Here is a 19,891-nt window from a genome sequence, read left to right on the forward strand (position 1 = left end):
ACTGAAGGCTACAGTAATTACTTACATATTTCTTAAAGTGACAGGCACTCAATTACACCTAGGCCTACACACCACCAATGTGCACTCAATTAGCCCTACACACCACATTAAAATTTGCCTAGGTGTAATAGTTTAAAAATAAATATGAAGTATTCAAATTACTAAATATGTTTAGCAATTAAGCAGATTAATAGTAATAATAATAATAATAATAATCTTTATTTGTATAGCACCTTTCATACACAGAATGCAGCTCAAAGTGATTTACATTTGGAGCATGTAACACAATAATAGTCAGTCAGTCATTATCAGGCTTTGACTCCGAACTTTGTTATTCGAATATAATTCGATTATTTTACAAATTAAAGATATTCGAACGAATTTTAGGGTCCCTCTTAATATTCAAACCTGTAGCCTATGGAGATAATTTCTATAAATGTATTTGGTTGTAAACATTGTTTTCAATTCAGATTCCGAGGTTTTTTTCACGCTTGGTGAAGTAAAATCGTGAGCTCATTAGCAAGGCTATTATTGGTCATCTGGGCTGCTGTAGGTGACGTTAGCATCCTGGCTGGTTCGCGCTTAGTGAGCTCACACAAAGACATAATAGACACTTTTATTTTAAACTTAACCTTACTCTGATTTTAATCACCTCAGTTATCAATCAAAGCAAACAGGGAAAAGAAATGGCAACACACTCATGAAAAACACTCAAATAAATAAATGTGCAGATAAGTCTGAATGAAAAGCAGCACTCGTTGAAGCCTGGAAATATTGTAAACAAACAGCTTAATTTGCTAGTTTATCATAGTCTGGTTAGACTGTTCAGTTTCCCTACTTGTGTTTAAGTTTCAATTAATACTTTTTCTCCTTGGAACAGGCCCGTTTGAGTCTTGGAAAATACTTTTCCATTTGCATCGGGATTGAGATGATTAGAATTTAGCAGTCAATTTGAATGCAACAGTTTTGAACAAATTTGTGCAGCGTGCTAATGATGCTAACCAAATTTAATAGCAATTTAGCCAGTCGTCTTGCACAATTAATGTTTGGATTACATGTGTATGCTGAGGAGGGATGCGCCTGTTGAGAGGGAGAGAGAGAGAGTGCACGGGGCAAAGGAGAGTCTGTGTTGAGGTAGGCCTTCTATTGCCTACTCTGGTAGAGTGACATACTACAATGCAAGATATACAGTGGGCAGTGCTTGACTTGGCCAGCTTCCCTCGTGGTCCGCGCGCGGGATCACGCGGCATCACGCGACTTTAATTTGTATTTTTCCAGTGACGCTGCAACGACGCTGCAACAACTGGCAGAGGTCTCAAGTGAGCAGGGTGTCTCGTAAAAAAAAAAAGGAGCTGGAAAACCCTACACAGACTTCACTACAGACTTTAGCAGACTGGTTTAGAAATAATTTAATAGCCAGAAATATGCCTGCCCTGCCCTAATAAAGAAATATTTGGTTAACGGCGAGTGAATCCCGTTTGCAGCCGTAGAAGAAAAGCAGGACAAATTAAACATTCTGGTTTTCTCCAAGTGCAACGATGATAGACAGACATCATTTGGACAAAATATAGAGCATATTAACCTCCGTTACTCAGCCAAATGCCTTCCTGTCCTGTTATCACAGAGTTACAGGCGATAAACGATTTTTGATGGTCACTTCAAGTTTACTTCATTAGCGTTTATTTTTTTGATTATTAAAGAGTGTTTTTCATTTAAAGGCTTGACTTTGTGCTTTTTCAGAAGAGCATTTAGTGCTCTCCCCAATCCCAGACGTTCACATTGCATGTTTGTTTGTAATGGATGCAACCGCGAGATACGCTTGTCATAGGCGCCGATACCGTGGGTGCTCCGTCTCTCGGGCACCCACTGAAAACATCGAGCACCCATGTGTGCCAGCTTACAGTCCCGGCTAAATTTACATTAATTTAAAATCAAACATCGCAGTTTATGTTAAATTCAGCATCTCTCATAATGTGATTGGATATGTTGCTGTCAATTCCCTATTTCATATACTAACCACCAATGAGAGCGTCTCGTATGAAAATTCCTGACACTTCCCACCTGAAGAATCAAGGCTTTGTCGGGTCTTCAGCCAGGGCTCGAAATTAACTTTTTTTCTCAGTGTCCCACAGCTGTCCCGAATTCTACTTGGCACTGTCCCGGACTTAACCACCAGTGTCCCAAATTCAAGTTTTTGTTTTTTCCCATTCTACGTAATAAACAGCATAATAATCAGTAACTTACACCACTTAATTAACTCATTCTGGTCCACCATAAGTTCCTAACACTTAATTTATTAAACACCATTTTATTAACATTAATCATCGGCTGTTTCACACAACACTAATTTTCAGAGGTTGCGCTGTGACTCTTTTTTGAGGTTGCACTAGACGTTCTCATTGTCCGTCGCTTTGACGGACAGGTTTGTAAAACATTCCGTCAATAATCTATTTTCACGCGTCTAATTTCAATGTCAGTTTGGTGTGATGTCATGGCCACAGATCTAAGTGAAAACAACAAGTAGCGTGGGAAATTACCACAAAGCTGGCTAATTTCTGTCTAACTTTTGGCTACCGAAGTGAAGCTGTCAGATAGGCTACTCTCCGGTATTCGTTTATTTTCTCAATAGCCTAGCCTATAACTTAGAACTGCCACAATAAAATGTCAAGTGCTAACTTAAATAACTGTTTTAAATAGCTATCGTGTAACTATGAAACTATCGTTTTGTCAAATCGCAGTTGCAGTAGGCCTAGGCTATTTAGCTCAGCATGGTATTGGTGACGTTTCGTCTGTCACTGACAGAAAACACGCAGCGTTTTAGTCAGAGGACTGTCATCTAGTGTAACCTCAGGCCTACGCTATCAGTCAAAAATGTTCGCAATGTCATGAAAACAAATGGCATTTCCTAGCCTACCTGCCTGCTAGTTAGGTCAGTTAACCTCTATATCGGAAAGTGATAGTTAAGTAAATAGGCCTACCGCCCGTGCCCTATATGTTTGTGTCGGCATATGTGTCATTTAATATTTATTTTTATACAAAACCAAGATGGCGGATTCCTAAGGAAACGCAAGCACCCATCACATTTCACAATATCTTATATTGTATTTGTACCAAAAATGACATTGTAGCCTACAGTGATTCGAAGAGCAGTAAACAGTGTTTGGCTGCGTGTATAAAACCGCTTCTTTAGATCAGCTGGCTAACGCTGCTTTTGCCAGCTGCCCGGTCAAACGCCAGGTCAAATTACGCCAGGTCAAATTTTGTATAATTTTATTCAGACAAGAAAGATACGTTTAGATTCCCATGTGAACAGGTTAGGAAAAAAATACCTATTTTGAAATTTGCTTTGCCATTTTTCTACTGTCCCAGAGTTGTCCCAGACATCATTCTATTGTGTCCCGTTTTTTATGGTCCCCGGGACGTAAGGACATCGTTAATTTCGAGCCCTGTCTTCAGCCCCGAATGTTTAAAATGTATATAGCCCTGAATATCATTTTAAAAGTAGTCTGACAAAGCTAATCGTTTTGTGACACACAACACTGGTACCTCATAGAACGTCTATAACATAGCCTAGGTGGTCGCAACTCACAAAAGTAAAGCAGATAGAAAGAACTCACGCAAATCTAGCCTACAACACGCAGACAGCTTCATGCGCAGGGGAGAGAGCGCTCGCGCTCAGGTGCTTTTATGATTGTTGGCTTCTGATGGTATCTTGCTAATTCACTGAACTGCATTAGGTGACACAAATGGTATTGCCTTTATCTTATAACTCTTTAAAAGTCAGATGTTCCCTGACAAAGACATTTGAAAATTAAGAATGTTTATTGACTTGAAAAATACACAAATTTTTGCAAACTCTCTTCATTCAACCCTTGAAGATCGCGGTCTGGTGCGCTATGTAGATTGTTTCTCGTACCATTTAATTTCTCAGAATTTAGGTCTACTTGGCCTACAATAACGTCATCACCAAATACATCTTTTATTTTTAGTTGATCAACCACAAAGAGTAGCATAGGCCTACTGTGCACAGTGCACTGACGACTGTAGCAGCCCAAGGTAACCAGTTGTTGTAGATGAGAGGCAACCCCTTGTTTCAGATAGCCTGGACAACATGTTACCTGGGTGTGGCCTATGTTATTAATTAATGGTAGCCTACAATAGTTAATTGATTCGCGTAACATATTAGTTGGCTCAAAGAGTAGGGAATCAGGATGGAGAGAGTCACGCGTGTGTTGCTTTTGCGGGATCGAATCCAGTTTAATGCTAGTTTTCAAAACATATATTTTTTTACATGTCTTTTGTCCGAGTGGCTGTAATGTAGCCGAGCGCTCATGGCGTATGAAAAGCGACTTGAAACCGCCTAAAACAACTTGTTTGTGAATGTCTGACAACTGCTGCAGCGCATGCACGCGTAAGGAAACCAGTAGGTGGAGAAACCAGAAGGCACACAACACCGGAACAATTTTAAGGCTATCTCGCATAGGCTACTCAATGGTGCTATTTCACACGCATTATAGCGACCCCCACTCACCGGGGTTAGGTGGAAGGTGTTAATAGACGCTTGGCGTAGCCTACAGTGGACTAGGGCTGTCAAAATTGCTCAAAAACGTTTGAATATCCCCTCTAAAATAAACACATGTATTCGAATGTATTGGAATATCTAGGCTATATTATTTGTGCATTATGTCAGTGACGTGCATCATGTCATCTGTTTTTAACTTTTTGTATGGTTATTGCTTGACAGGGGGGATCCCAAGCAGCTTTCAGCCATAAGGCATTTCATAATTCACCCGACACTGATATTCAAAATGTTGAAACTATTTCGGCATAGCCTACATTGTAGTAATAAGGAAGTTATTTCATGTTCATGCAGGTGTTTTTCGGCAATGTTAAGGTTAAATATTTCTAGATAAAGCCAGTCAACTTCATTGTAATAATAATATTACTATCATTATTATTTTCACAGGGTGACATTTCAGAATCTCCTCTCATCAGTGACTCTGTTTATGGAACACCAAAATCTCAGTTTATCTCTTCAAAAAAGAGTCAGGGATTACATGAGTCTTCTGTGGTCAAGTTATCAGTGAGTATAAGACTTAATTAATCACTTTGCAGTCTTCTCTGTATAGTTCAATAACAGGACCTCAAGCTTAGCCTTCTGTCATGTCTTCATGGGTACTCACTCGCAGTTCAACAGTAGTAGTAGTAGTACTGTAGTAGTAGTAGTTCAATAACTATTTTACACTTGTTCTTTTCAGTTATATTCAAAGTTTCCAAACCTCCGATTTCTAGAAATGTACATGTATTGAAACACCACTAACCACTCGGTGAGATGCACAGTTTTGAAAACGAACGTTAAGGGTTGTTTTAACACTTAGAACCCAAAGCTGTTTTTAGGGCATTTTCCACTACCTTTATTCATAAGGATTTATTCTGGTCATTGTAAGTGCCACACACACATATTATATATTGTTATATAGCAGAGTCTAGGCTATCCAGATATGCCATTATTTACTACTGCATTGATTTTATTTAGATTTTTAAAGAATTAAAATATAAAAAGCGTATTATAAAAATTCTTACATTTTGACATGTATCTCACCACAGCAAGCTCATAGCTCTACATGCTTTTCATGTGTGTGTAGGGCAGACTGTCCTGAATCTGGCAATATCATTGCCATGGTGGAGGGATTGTCTGGGGCTGAGCAATTTACAGACATATGTGGTGTGCGCCTTACAGAAATAAGTGCCATTTTTTATTTAGTGATTAAAAATGACCTTTCTGCGCTCCATATCTGTGACACGAACTGATCTGACCTGACTTGACCTGAGTTTGCGTGTTAGCCTTTGTGTGACTATGGTGTCTTAACAGAAGATTTTCCGTTTGCTTCGGGATATAGGCCTACCGGTAATTCACTTTTGGATTGTTTGATTATAGTGCTAACTGTTGGGACTGTCACAGGAGACATAGTGTAGGCCTATCAGCCATCAAAATGAAAGCTCATCAGGGGGTAATATTGTGGAAACAAACGTTGGGTAGGCTAAATTTATGGTCCATACTGTAGTATACTGGCGCATATAGACTCAAAGCGGCAAAAGCCGACGTTCCTAACCCTGCTCACAAGTGCCTCCTGGTGGTTGTTTGGGTCATTGCAGCTTCACTGGGGAAATATAAATAAAAGATGTGTGATTCACGCGAGAATCACGTGTGAAGCCGGACAATTGAATGTAGTACCCACTGTATTCAAAAGAACTAAACATTTTAAAATATCTAGATGGCAGAAAGACAAGTTAATCTATCTATTTATCTATCTTGTTCAGTTCCTTGTTTCAGTTTCCATGTCACATTGCTGTCTGTTTCACTGTTGTGCTACCTTGTTTCCCGTGTTTTGAGTTTAAAAGTTTTGAGTTACATTCTGCTTTTTGTCATGCGTTTGGGTCCAAAAAAAAAAAACTGAGATTGTGACAGCATCATTTAAACGTATTCCCACAAAAGGAGATTTCACTTGGTTTAACTCTAAATGTAAATAATTGAATGATTAACTTTTTACAGACAACTTATTTATGTTTCTTTTATGCCATATTAGAGGTGAAGCATACCCAGGTGGACCTTATTTAATGCATGACTTGCCCACTGAATTGCAGCAGATTGTTCTCATGAAGGAGAGAGGACAGCTTTTGTCAAAGGTCAGTTCTTGCATGCTGCATTCGTGACGTCATATGGTTCACACCTGTAATGTTTTTTGATGTTGCGGTGTATTTTGCATTTGTAGCATGGTGTAATATCTTTCTGATCCTGAAGTCCAGTCTGTTAGCTTTGTCCTGATCGGTTCCTTCTTTGATGTTGTTCATGTTGTGTATATATCGCACATAATGTGGCTGCCTGTAACATTTATGTAATTTTTGTATTATTCACTACTCCTCAATGTGATCTAGTGGTACTATCTGGTATATGAGTGCATTGAAATACTGTTGTGCTTTGTGTTATTTATTGCACGTTGGCACTTTATTGTATTGTATTGTACTTATTGCATTTTGCACACTAGCACTTGAAGCACTTTGCACTCGGCACTTTAATCACTTGCATCATGTGATGTCAGGTGTTCAATTAGTATAAGTATGGGCTGCTAGGTACCTGTCTTATGTCTGAGGAAGGGCAGTGTGTCCCGAAACGTCACATGTGGTGAATAAAAAGGAAAAACAATAATGGAGCTCTAGTGTGCGGACTTCTTTGTAATTTTTATTGTCACTTTTTGAGTCCAGCACCTACTTTTTTAACATTTAGATGTGCGCACCTTTTTCTACATTATTGGTGTATTTTGCAGACAAACATTTAGGCTATGTGGTTAGAAGTCATTCTCACCAGTGCCCATAAATATTTTTTTTCTCGCAAGCCATCATTTGAGTGAAATGGACGCACAGAGAGAGTTGGCCTAGTTCAGCAGAAAGCAGTTGATACAGGTGCAATTAGTTGAACTGATTCTTTGATGAGGCCTAGATGAGCAGCTGGAAGTTGATACAGGTGCAAATAAAGTTAATTAGTCCATTGTGATGTCATCAGCCTAATGTTAAGTATATGGGGATTTTATAAAAGTTAATAATTAATAGTTTAAAAAGTATAAAAGTTACAAAGATGAAAAATACAAAGCCCCCATGTCCTAAGTAAGACCTACGCAACATAGTTTGAATGAAGTTTCTACGTTAAACGGTTGAAGCTGCATTAACTGCGTTAGAAGAAGAAAAATAATAAGAACTAGAAAAGCATTTCCTGAAGGAAATACAGTGCATGCAAAGTTGTTGCACAATATCTCTCCATTCTACAAGGATATACTGTAAGGCACATTTCATCCAACTTTCTATCCATTCATCCTCTTCAAACCATTCACTCATCCACCCATTAAACTATCCATCAACATCCATTAAACAATCTGCCTATCAACATCCATTCAACTTTCTGTCTATCAACATCCATTACACTATCTACATTTTTTTAAACTATATACTCTGTCTCAGGCTTTAAGCATACAATATGGCTCTATTAAGACTGCCGTTAAGCAATTAGAATCCTAGGCCAGGTGGCCAGGCTATATTAAACCTCATCTACCTAGTTCAGTCATTCCAACTATTAAACCTCATCTACCTAGCAAATAATTTAACCTTTTAAACTATCCACCTATTTAACTGTTCAGTCATTCCAACTATATTAAACCTCAATTAAACCTCATCTACCTAGTTCAGTCATTCCAACTATTAAACCTCATCTACCTAGCAAATAATTTAACCTTTTAAACTATCCACCTATTTAACTGTTCAGTCATTCCAACTATATTAAACCTCATCTACCTAGTTCAGTCATTCCAACTATTAAACCTCATCTACTTAGCAAATAATTTAACCTTTTAAATTATCCACCTATTTAACTGTTCAGTCATTCCAACTATATTAAACCTCATCTACTTAGCAAATAATTTAACAATTTAAACTATCCACCTATACATGGATTTCTATGCAACGTCACGAAAACATGTGTGCGCAACCAAGAGGCAGAAAGCACCATAGAACAGCATAGAGCAATGCAAAAGAGCAAAAGAATAAAATAAGTTTTTGTGCTGAAAACTGCACAAATTCGAAATCACGATGGTTAGAGAATGTTTAATATGTTCAATATTCCTAACGGAATGCATGTCTTCGCCAAAAATGACAAAATACGATGTTATATTAATATACAATAATCCGATTGTAGCTTACAGCAGCTGACTATTTAGGTTAAGTTTATAACGTTGTGGACGGCCACGAAGCGTCTTCTGCCTCACGGCTGCGCGCGCATCTAGTTTTGTTGGTAAACGGGAAACCTGTGTATTTATTCATTCTAACTATATTAAACCTCATCTACCTAGCAACCAATATAGTTTGTTTTTACTCTGTATGATATTTTACATCATATTTTTTGCATTTTCATGCACTGTATTTTCTTCAGGAAATGCTTTTCTAGTTATTCTTCTTCTTATAATAGTCCGGCAGCCATGGGGTCAGACCTGGTTTTGTCGGTTTTTTTTTTTTTGCAGAATCTTGTAGACTAGGGGTATCTCTAAGATTTAGGAGGGTGCCCAGTGATATCCCTTGTGCAATTTTGTATATTAACCCTTTCTTGTTCAATGTATTGAATACAAGGTGAGACACTACAGGTGAATAGGGCAAAAAAAATAGAAGATATTACTATGAATGAAACATAGCAGAAGCATATTGGCATCATGTATACCAACTTTCACATGAATCGGATCAATCGTCTAGGAGTATGTTAAAATTGATCATGTCCACAATGCACAAAATCCCAATTACCTTACTTCCTGTGGGCGCTGAATATCATCAAAATAATGATATTTAATAAAAATTTTGTAAATAAATTCCAAAAACTATTCTGACTTTGGCCAGCTGTTGGCGCTATGCCAGACAGGCATATTGGGTGTTTGGATGTCATATACACCTAATCTGATTAATCTGATGCATCTGATTGTGATATCCAACAGACATGGAAAAAACAAATTCCTTCTCTTGCCAATTGGTGGCGCTATGCAAGGCATGCTAATAAGACATATGAATATCATCATCATGATATCTAATTTTGTGTAAAATTTCAGATCAATCAGTCAAAGCATTGAACATTTTTGGCACATTTCCTGATTGGCCAGATGGTGGCGTTATGCTAGGCATGTGAATTCCACATTTGAATGTCATCACAATCATGATATCCAATATTTTGTAAAGTTTCAGATCAATCCATCAAAGCCTTGAACATTTTTGGCACATTTCCTGCTTGGCCAGATGGTGGCGCTATGCTAGGCATGTGAATTACACATGTGAATATCATCACAATAATGATATCCAATATTTTGTAAAGTTTCAGATCAATCACTTAAGGCATTGCCCATTTCTGGCACATTTCCTGCTTGGCCAGGTGGTGGCGCTATGCCAGAGAGGCCAATTGGGTTTCTGGATATTCTCATAATCATAATATCTATTAACCTGAGAAGTTTCAGACTGTTCATTCAATGCACTTTGACTTTATGACACATTTCCTGTTTAAGTGGTGAGATATTAAAATCATAACTTCATCAATCAAACAACATATCAAAAATCCCTTCACAATTTAACATCAGCATCATCTTGCCATCATATTTGCCAAATTTGTAGCATCAGTATTCTGCTGCTACAAATCTTTTAACCTCTGTAGCAACACTACTACGTGCCAAAACGTTAACGTACAGTACAGCCCTGCTTTTATGACACTAATGCTGTTCTTTTGTTTTGTTGCTACTGTGCATGAAGAACAGGCCAATTATGAGTTCTGTCCAACATTGGTGGTAGGTTTAGAAAAAAAAGGCAGCACATTTTAATCACATCACAATAATACCAACAGTGATCATTGTGGACACGATATCACATCCAAATTGTCTTTTGTCCAGATTCTTCACTTGCTAAAGCCACCCCTGGCTGCGACGTCATTTTTTTTTTACTTTGCAAAAGAGTCACAGGACAGAAATTTAGGACAAAATGTTGCTGTGCATGCACTATGACTTCACAAAATCTCACTCCATACAATTGAACACCTGTAGATTTAGTAAGCATTAAAATGTGCAATTCTGGTTCTTGAAAAATGCAGTCAACAAGTGTGGGTACAATTGACAATGAACTGAGCTTCTTCAACACATTTGTGTTTATATATTTCTACAGATTCCTTTTTTTGAGCAAGCTGGTCCAGCTTTTATTCGGGATATTGCATCAGTATCAGTGATGTACTTTTTTCCCAGAGGGGAAATAATTCAGTACAGTGACACAATTACAAGGGAACTTTTTTGTGTTCATCGAGGGATATGTCAGGTAAGTTTCTAACAAATGTATGCGCTTATCAATACCTTAACTTTGTTGCTGAGAATATTATCATTAAATCTATACAAAATGTTACTGACCTAATTTATTTTTATGTCTACAGATTTTAACTGATGATTTGTCAGATATTGTGGCACTATATGGAGAGGGGATGTGTTTTGGAGAGGTAATATCTGTTATTGGGGGCCAAGCAGCGAAGCTGCGAAGGCACCCATTGAGTTACTAGCTTTTCCTATTATTATTATTATACATCCGACATTGCAGTCTATGGCAGCCCATAGAACGCCTGGCTAAAAAGTGCTGAAATTTGGCAGAAAGTTTCGGGACACTCCAATGACCATTCACACTCATTTACGGACCTCTAAACCCAGCCGTCTAGCGCCACCAACAGGTCAAAATCTGGCCGAAAATTGAACCGCTGGGTCTAAAGTTATGAAATTCGGCACACTGATTCAGCACTGTCCCATGATCACTCCTACCAATTCACAGAACTCTATGCCCAACACTCTAGCGCCACCAATGGGTCGAACCTGGATTGCATTCACGCATGTGACCATTGAACGGTGCGCCCGATTTTCACATATCAGGCACCGTTGGAATCCCTGGACCGACCTAAGTTCAATGACCCCTATTTGGTCACTTTCCGCCATATTGGACCTCCGCCATATTGGATTTAGTCCAAACTCTACGAAAAGTTTCAGCAGTCACAAATTTAATCCGATTTTCACGGAACTTGGCGGAGATGATCTTCTGCCCGAGCCACACAAACGATACTTGTCAGATTTTTCAATTTCATTTTTGTTTGCCCGTGACAGCCAATCAAATATGGCGACGAAGCCACCAAACAGCAAGTGGACTAACATCTCCGTGGTACTTTGAGTTAACATAACAAAACTCGATACCATTAGTCAGGACACTGTCCCAATCACTCACAGCAATTTTTATGCATATACATTGAACGCTCTAGCGCCACCACCAGTTCAATGTTGGACATGCGTTCATGCACGTGATTCTTGACTCTTTTGTCTGATTTTCAAAATGAGGTAGCGTCTGAATCCTTGGACTATCCCAAGTTCATCGACTCCTATCCCGTCACTTTCCTCTATATTGGACCTCCGCCATATTGGATTTAGTCCAAACTCTACGAAAAGTTTCAGCGGTTACAAATCTCATCCGATTTTCACAGAACTTGGCGGAGATGATCTTCAGACCGAGCTGCACAAACGATACTTGTCAGATTTTTTAATTTCAAATTTATTTGCCCGTGACAGCCAATCACACATGGCGACGATGCCGCCTAACAGGAAGTGGGCTAACATCTCAGCTACGCTTTAATGTATGAAGTCCAAACTTGGTACAGGGACTTGGTATCTGATTGTGAGGACACACTAGGAAATTGGCATCATTTGGCCTCTATAGGGGGCGCTGCAATACAGGAAGTGGGCTCGTATCTCAGCAACTCTTCGTTTTATGAAGTCCAAACTTGGTACAGGGACATAGTAGCTGATTGTGAGGACATGAAAGGAAAGTGGTCTCATTTGGCCTCTAGGGGTGCTGTAATAAAGAAAGTGAGCTCACATCTCAGCAACACTTTGGTGTATGAAGTCCAAACTTGGTAGTGGGACATGGTAGCTGATTGTGAGAACGCACAAGGACATTGGTGTAATTTGGCCTCTTGCTGTGAGTGCTTGCTCATGCCATGGCAACGCCATTCCTGCTCTAGCGCACTACTAGGCCCCCGCATTGCTGCTTGCAGCTATATTTATTATAGTTTTACTGCTGATTATTGGTTGTAGATTATTACAAGTAATAACGCTGCATAACTCTTGACCCATTACTGTGCAGGTTGGGTTTATGTTTGGAAAACAAGCCGTCGTGACAGTGCGCGCAAAGACACACTGTGAGATATTATCCATTGATTTCGAAAAAATGAAACCAGTCCTTGAGCGATACCCTGCAATGAAAAGGTAATTACAATTAAAATACCTGATTGAGCTTTCTAATTTTATAATGTAAGATGCTAGTAAGATAGCTAGGTTTTACTGCATTATTTAAGCAGTAAGTGCATGAACAGATTGAGGCCCATGGAGTTGTCGTAAGCGGAGAGGTAAAGGCACAATCCTAACTCAAGTCCCTGTTGGAAGGTTGTGATAAGGGCCATTTTGTTCCAGCTACTGACGGCCGCCAGGGTACGGAACTGGAGCATATATTCTGTAATGGGACTATTACCCTGGCGGAGTTGATACAGCTTCTGCTGCACGGTGGAATCTCCTTGAGGCAATGCAAATACCTCCTTGAAATGTGTAATCGCAACGGTAGTCCCTTCCTGGTTCCAAACACCCTCCACCCATTGTAGCCCTCAGCCTCAAAGCAGACTGATATAAATGCTACCTGGACACGCTCTCCTTCTCCCTACTTGTGTGTGTGACACACCGAGCCGTTAATATAGGCATGACGTTAGCTGTGTGGGCGGGATTTAGGACAAGACAGCAGTGTTGTAGTACTCGAGCCCGAGACTCGAACTCGAGTCCGAGTCATTAGCTAAATTTAGAGACTCATGACTTGACTTGGACTTGAGCACTGAATGACTTGGACTCGGACTCGTGCATTTGCACTCGCGATGACTCGTCGAGGACTCGACTTTTTTTTGTAATATATCATAAGGCTATAATTGTAGTATGTCATTAGGCTATAATTTGCTATATGATTTTAATATCTAAATTATGTGTAATGCTAATTTTAGTGCAAGGGAATGTTAGGCTACTGCTTCGTGTCATACATCGCAAGTCACGTCATGTTCACATGCAAAGCAAACTAACGTTAACTTAAACACCAAAATGCCTGGAGACACGACCGCCGCCATGTCAATGTAGTATTGCCAGGCAATATTAGTTCTCATAAATTACATAACATTACCTAAGATTACACTCAACCTAGGCTAAACATCACACACAGCTGCTGGATAGCTGATCATCGTGACTTGGTGAACAGTGTTTTTCCTGACTGACACGAGAAGTGAGGTTCCATTCATTCATTTTCATTTGTGGCGTGCCCTGCCGTGCTTCTGTCTGTTAATTTTCAGCAGGCTATTATCAGATCGAAAGAAAAATAAACTAAAAGTTTTCCCGATCAAGATATAGCATACTTCTTAATTTTGGTTTCATAAAATATAGAAGCATAACATTAAATTGCCTAGTAGAGTGTCCATGTAGCGTGTCAATGTAGGCCTACGTGTCTGCGCAACTGACAAACTGAACCTCTCGTGGGTAGGCCAGAAACAACTACATTTAAAACCACGAATGAAGTTTATTACTGTTACTGTTCAAACAAGCGATTTGATAGCCTAATCCACTGCACGAAAAAAAAGGAAATAGCAACTTGTTCTATTTCTAACAGAATATCGTAGCAAATAGTAGGCTAGCCTATGGCGATGGCAGCTTGAAAAACATTTCACTCATCTCGCTGAAATGAACGTAGAATGTGGCCTGTTGCGCAAAGAAATTAATTAGGCAGATGATCTGTATCTCCGTTAACCGAAAGCTAGTTTTCATCTCCATTGTTGGCTTGAAATATGTCTCCATAGTGTCAGTGAAGTGATAACATTATGCAGTTGCAGGTAGCCAGTGTTCACGTCACGGGAGTCAGAAAGAAGCTACCCTGCTCTGTTTCTGTCCCTCCCAAACTGCGCTAAAATTGTGTAGTCTATTTAACAGCCAGAATTTTTTAAAAATGCCCGGGGGAGGCCCTTTTATGATCCACACTACCTCTTACAAAATAGGCCTTCTGCAACGTCCATCTAGCTCTTGTGAAGTATGAACTTCTACAACACTGCCTACAGAGTACAATTGTCAGCAGTCAGTAACGGCATAATGTGACTTAATGGCCTGTGTGATTGGGATGTGGATTGCTCATTTATTATGAGTAGGCCTATAGGCTATGGTATGGCTATGGTATGATATTCTCTCCGATATAATAAATACAACACATCGGTTTGGCAAGAAATTTGGCAATACTACTTTCACACAAGTGATGGCACCCCTGCATGGAGACAGAAGATTGTCCGTTTAGCTTTTAAGGATTTCATCTGCAATGGGAAAAAATTGAACGACATGTACTGTAGGCTATGCTTACTTTAGTGCTCGACTTGATCAGTAGGGACTCGACTCAGACTTGACTCGGATGAGTAGTGGACTCGACTCGGACTTGACTTGGAAATGTTTTTTAATGACTTGGAAAGAACCAAAGTCATTCTGTAATTCCTACACAAAGACTTGACAGTTGTCCAGAAGACACTTATTGACAACCACAGAAGGTCATTGATAAAAGGGCAGGGTCCGTGTATGATTCGTTCATTTGATATTCAATTGAGAATCCAAAATCAAAAAATGACTTGAGTCTTTGTCTATGAATGTGATACAAACAAACAAATAATGCTTTTTTTTCAGACTTTCAATTTCATGGTCAGATCAAAAGTAGAACATTTAACCCTTAGAGCCTGATTGACGCAAAGTGCGTCAAAAAACCCATTCCACCCATTCTTTTCTCTTACATTGTTCCACAACCATTAGCTGCAGCGAGATTAGACCTTTATTGCGTGACAGCAGAAGTGTGGCTTTCCAACAACACTACACACTTCAAGTATGCAAATTAAAAAAATAAAATCATGAAATTAAATCAAGTTGCATCATATTTACAGTCTGTACTGCTCTGCATTCACCTGCCCACCCATTACCCGTGATCGCATAGATAGACATGCATGTCAGATGAAAGAGGAGACACAGAGCTACCCATTGATACAAATCGAAATACATATCGATCCTTCTGGGTTTAAAAAACAGACAGCAAAATAATAATGTCATATATCTCAACCTACAGTTGCGCACCCATTACTCTCGTTTAAATTACTCACAAACCTGTGATCAGATAGAAATCCCATGCATGTCAGATGAAAGAGTAGACACAGAGCTATCAATTGATACCAAATACATCCTTCTGAACAGACGAAATGACATCAAAATAATAACTTCATATACTTACCCCACTTACCTTACTTACCTCACATTTTTGTGTGTACAATTATTTGTGGCAAAGGATGTTCATAATCCAACGCTATCATGTGTTTCTCTATGGCAAAGCATGTTCATAATCCGGTTTTGAAAAAAAAAATAGCTTTATTTATACTTTAAAAAACAATATATAGCATGTGTGAATAGCACTTACAACTAGAGAATGTAATTCCTGGGAATTACTAGTGCATGAAAATGGAAAAATGGCTGCTGAATAAAATATTGTTGAATATTGTTTAAAATCTAATCCAAGTAAAAAGTATAGAGACTCATGATAGAGAAAAAAGTTTGGTGGGGAGTTGTAGTTGATGACAACTGACAGTTGGAATAGTTGAACATTTAAAAAGTTGGATAGTTTAAATGGTTAAATTATTTAATAGGGAATTATTGTATTGAGGACTTATTTTGAAGTTGAAGTTGAGGACAGAGGGAACAGTTGGCGGGAGTTGTAGTTGATGACGACTGACAGTTGGAATGGCTGAACAGTTAAATAGTTGGATAGTGAAAATGGTTAGGTTATTTAATAGAGAATTATTGTAGTAAGTACTTTTATTTTGAAACAGTTGTGGGCAGAGGAAACAGTTGGCGGGAGTCATGGTTGATGACAACTGACAGTTTGAAAGGCTGAACAGTTAAATAGTTGGATAGTTAAAATGGTAAAAAAAAATTAAAATAGAATTATTGTAGTGATGACTTTTATTTTGAAACAGTTGTAGGCAGAGGAAACAGTTGGCAGGAGTCATAGTTAATGACAACTGACAGTTTGAAAGGCTGAACAATAGTTGGATAGTTAAAATGGTTAAATTATTTAAAATGGAATTATTGTAGTGAGTAGTTTTATTTTGAAACAGTTGTGGGCAGAGGAAACAGTTGACAGGAGTCAAAGTTGATGACAACTGACTGTTGCTAGAGTAGTAGAGTAGTATGGTGGTTGCTATGCTGGTTGCTAGGTTTTAACTGTGAATGTGGTTGCTAGGCTGTTGCTAGGGTACTTGAAGTCGTTGCTAGGGTGTCCATGGTGGGGGCACAGTCAGTTCTGTACTTAATTTACACATAATGTAACTTTACACTGCAGCTAACAGTTAAACATGCCAGTGCACCAATTACCACGGAATTCTAGAATACTGTACCCCCTCACTGCCAGAACATTCTAAATCCCCCAAAAAATCAGCTGGATATTGTCAAACTGTGTATAAAGTACCTGTTTTCTGGTTTTACACTACTTTTTGATAGCTAAAGTCAAATAACAAAGGATGTTACACCACTGCCTTTATTTACATGTAGGGCTCCAAAAAACATTGTGTATGTCATTGTGGTCATGGTGGTCTGTTCACAGAAGTTAATGCATGGTCGAGGTTGTAAAACGGCCCCGACGCGAAGCGGAGGTGCATTCATTTCTGTGAACAGCGGAGTGCATTCATTTCTGTGAACAGACCACACATATCAACAAATTTCTCAACTTGCAGGACAAACTGCTGTTACTAGTTCTAAAGAGATGGTTGCTACGGCCAAAGGCCAGTCGTTAGTTCTATCTCTCCCGTTGTCAAGCGGGCGTATCCCAAGATTCTGATGAACTTTAGCTTTGAAACATCGCTATTTTACTTAGCCTGCTGTCATCCATCTAGCTAAAAGCCACCTCCGTCATATGCTACAATGTTGCAATGTTCTGAACGTCTGCATTTTACAGCATCGGATGCAACGTGACAGTGCATTTAAACTTCACAACGAGTTCGGCAAATTAATATACGTGATATAATAAGTGTGATACGGCCAAAAAAATGGATCTACTTCATAGGTGTGCAAATAACATACGGTTAATGGTCGTTCTAAATTACGTAGGACAATAGGAAATTCAGCCAAGCAGTGGAATAATTTGTAATATGTACTAATGAATTATCACCTCAAAAACACACACAATAGATATTCATAGGAAGATATGTAATTTAATAAAGGAATAATATACTCTAAATATGCACACATCTCATTACATCATTACAAAATTATTGAGTAGCAAACTTATAATATACAACGTGACAAACGGTAGGCGGTTTCAATTCAGATAAATCAGGTAGTCTAACAAACAGTGACATGTTAATCATGTAGTACCATGCATGTCGGTATTTATGCTGTTCCTTTGCAATTAAATTCAGGTCCAAAAAGGTTTAGAATGACTAAACATAAACACCCCTGTAGTAAAATTGAACAATAAAAAGTTCTTTTTGCTAATTGAGGGGCAGCCGTGGCCTACTGGTTAGCACTAAACGGAGGGTTGCCGGTTCGAACCCCGACCAGAGACCAGTGTTGTGCCCGGGGAGCAACCTATATGTGGCCACAATACTCATGTTCTCTGTGATTAATTTCCTATTTTGCCTTTGAAAACACATTGGATTAGATCCATGTTTCATTTGAGTATACAGCTATACATGTAATAACTGTTGATGAAAACAAAAAAGAACTCTGAACATCTTTCGGAAACTAGTGTACTACTAGCCAGCTACTGGCTAGCCAGCTACTAGCCAGTTCAAGTTTTGTATAGATTTCTAAAAATTAACAGTAAAACCTCTACACTGGTAGAGATTTAAACAAACAATAAAGATCAGTTCAAGTTTTGTATGACATTCTAAAAATGAATAGTAAAACCTCTACACTGGTAGAGATTTGAACAAACAAACAATATGAGTTCAAGTTTTGTATAGATTTCTAAAAACGAACAGCAAAACCTCTACACTGGTAGAGATTTGAACAAACAATAAAGATCAGTTCAAGTTTTGTATGACATTCTAAAAATGAATAGTAAAACCTCTACACTGGTAGAGATTTGAACAAACAAACAATATCAGTTCAAGTTTTGTATAGATTTCTAAAAATTAACAGTAAAACCTCTGCACTGGTAGAGATTTGAACAAACAATATGAGTTCAAGTTTTGTATAGGTTTCTAAAAACGAACAGCAAAACGTCTACACTGGTAGAGATTTGAACAAAACAATAAATATCAGTTCAAGTTGTGTATAGATTTCTAAAAATGAACAATAACTGACTAACCAAGACGACCTAGGCTGGTAGTGGTTGATGCCTGAGATGGAGAACAGCATTCTGTAAAAGAACAAAAAAACTATATTTAGAGAAGAAATTCAAACAAAATGGAACATTTTGGAAAATGTCTACATTTATAGTTATTAACAGTTTAATTTAATGTGCATAAACTTTTATATGATCAATAGTAGTAATTATTAAATTGTATGAAAATGCCATCAACAGTCATATTAAAATTAAACAATCAACAGTGCATATTAAAATTAATGTAATTTACCAGAACACATACTAGATAGCCTACTATAATAAGCAAACAACATCTCACCAGTGTTTGTACACAAGCTTTGTATGGTACATCTCAAAGCAGTCAGTGGGGCACGGTGCAGGGTGGTCTGGACAGGTCTTGCAGTAGAAAGGTGTCTGCTTCCTCCCTCTTTGTGCGTCATCTGGACTGCCCTTCCGCGTGGAACAGACTTTGCAGTCCGTATTTGGCACGTACTGACTGAAAAAAAAACCTTCCACGAAATGAAACCATGGACTCGTCAATGGAGAGGTGTTCGTGGGGTAGTACTCGCTCTGAAAACTCTTCAGGACTAGATCCATGAGTGGGCGGATTTTAAAAAGTGGATCATAACCCGGCTGACCTCTCTCCAACCTCAGAGTTGTCATTGAAGTGGATGCAGGAGGACAAGAGCTGAAAGCGGTTGCGTGTCATTACACGAGTGAAATTTGGTGTCAAGCCCAGTGAACTTTGGATGTTCCAGTAGTCAGACCCATGCTAATATGCCGCTCCTCCTTCTTCGTCTCCCTCCTCGTCCTCCCCTGGACCACACACGACCCCCTCCAAGTCCTCCTCTTCAAATCCGAAGAACTCCTCATTGCTGTCACTGTCACAGTTAAAATT

At 38.8% G+C, this 19,891-nt stretch overlaps 1 protein-coding gene across 7 annotated transcripts in view; it reads left to right on the forward strand.

Annotated features, from left to right (window-relative positions):
• Positions 1-19,891, forward strand: part of LOC121710087 — a 324,103-nt gene that overhangs the window by 189,905 nt on the left and 114,307 nt on the right. For 5 of the 7 annotated variants that reach the window (XR_006032094.1, XM_042093993.1, XM_042093990.1 and 2 more), the window contains 5 exons: positions 4,967-5,083; positions 6,588-6,687; positions 10,732-10,878; positions 10,991-11,053; positions 12,733-12,854. Coding sequence is in view for 6 of the 7 variants with exons in the window: in XM_042093993.1 (XP_041949927.1) it covers positions 4,967-5,083; positions 6,588-6,687; positions 10,732-10,878; positions 10,991-11,053; positions 12,733-12,854 (549 nt within the window). In the remaining variant the exon portion in view is untranslated. The remainder of the gene's footprint in view (positions 1-4,966; positions 5,084-6,587; positions 6,688-10,731; positions 10,879-10,990; positions 11,054-12,732; positions 12,855-19,891) is intronic. The other 2 variants (XM_042093995.1, XM_042093994.1) reach the window with 1 other exon arrangement.

The sequence above is a fragment of the Alosa sapidissima genome, chromosome 5, assembly GCF_018492685.1.
Source record: "Alosa sapidissima isolate fAloSap1 chromosome 5, fAloSap1.pri, whole genome shotgun sequence".
Lineage (NCBI taxonomy): Eukaryota > Metazoa > Chordata > Actinopteri > Clupeiformes > Clupeidae > Alosa > Alosa sapidissima.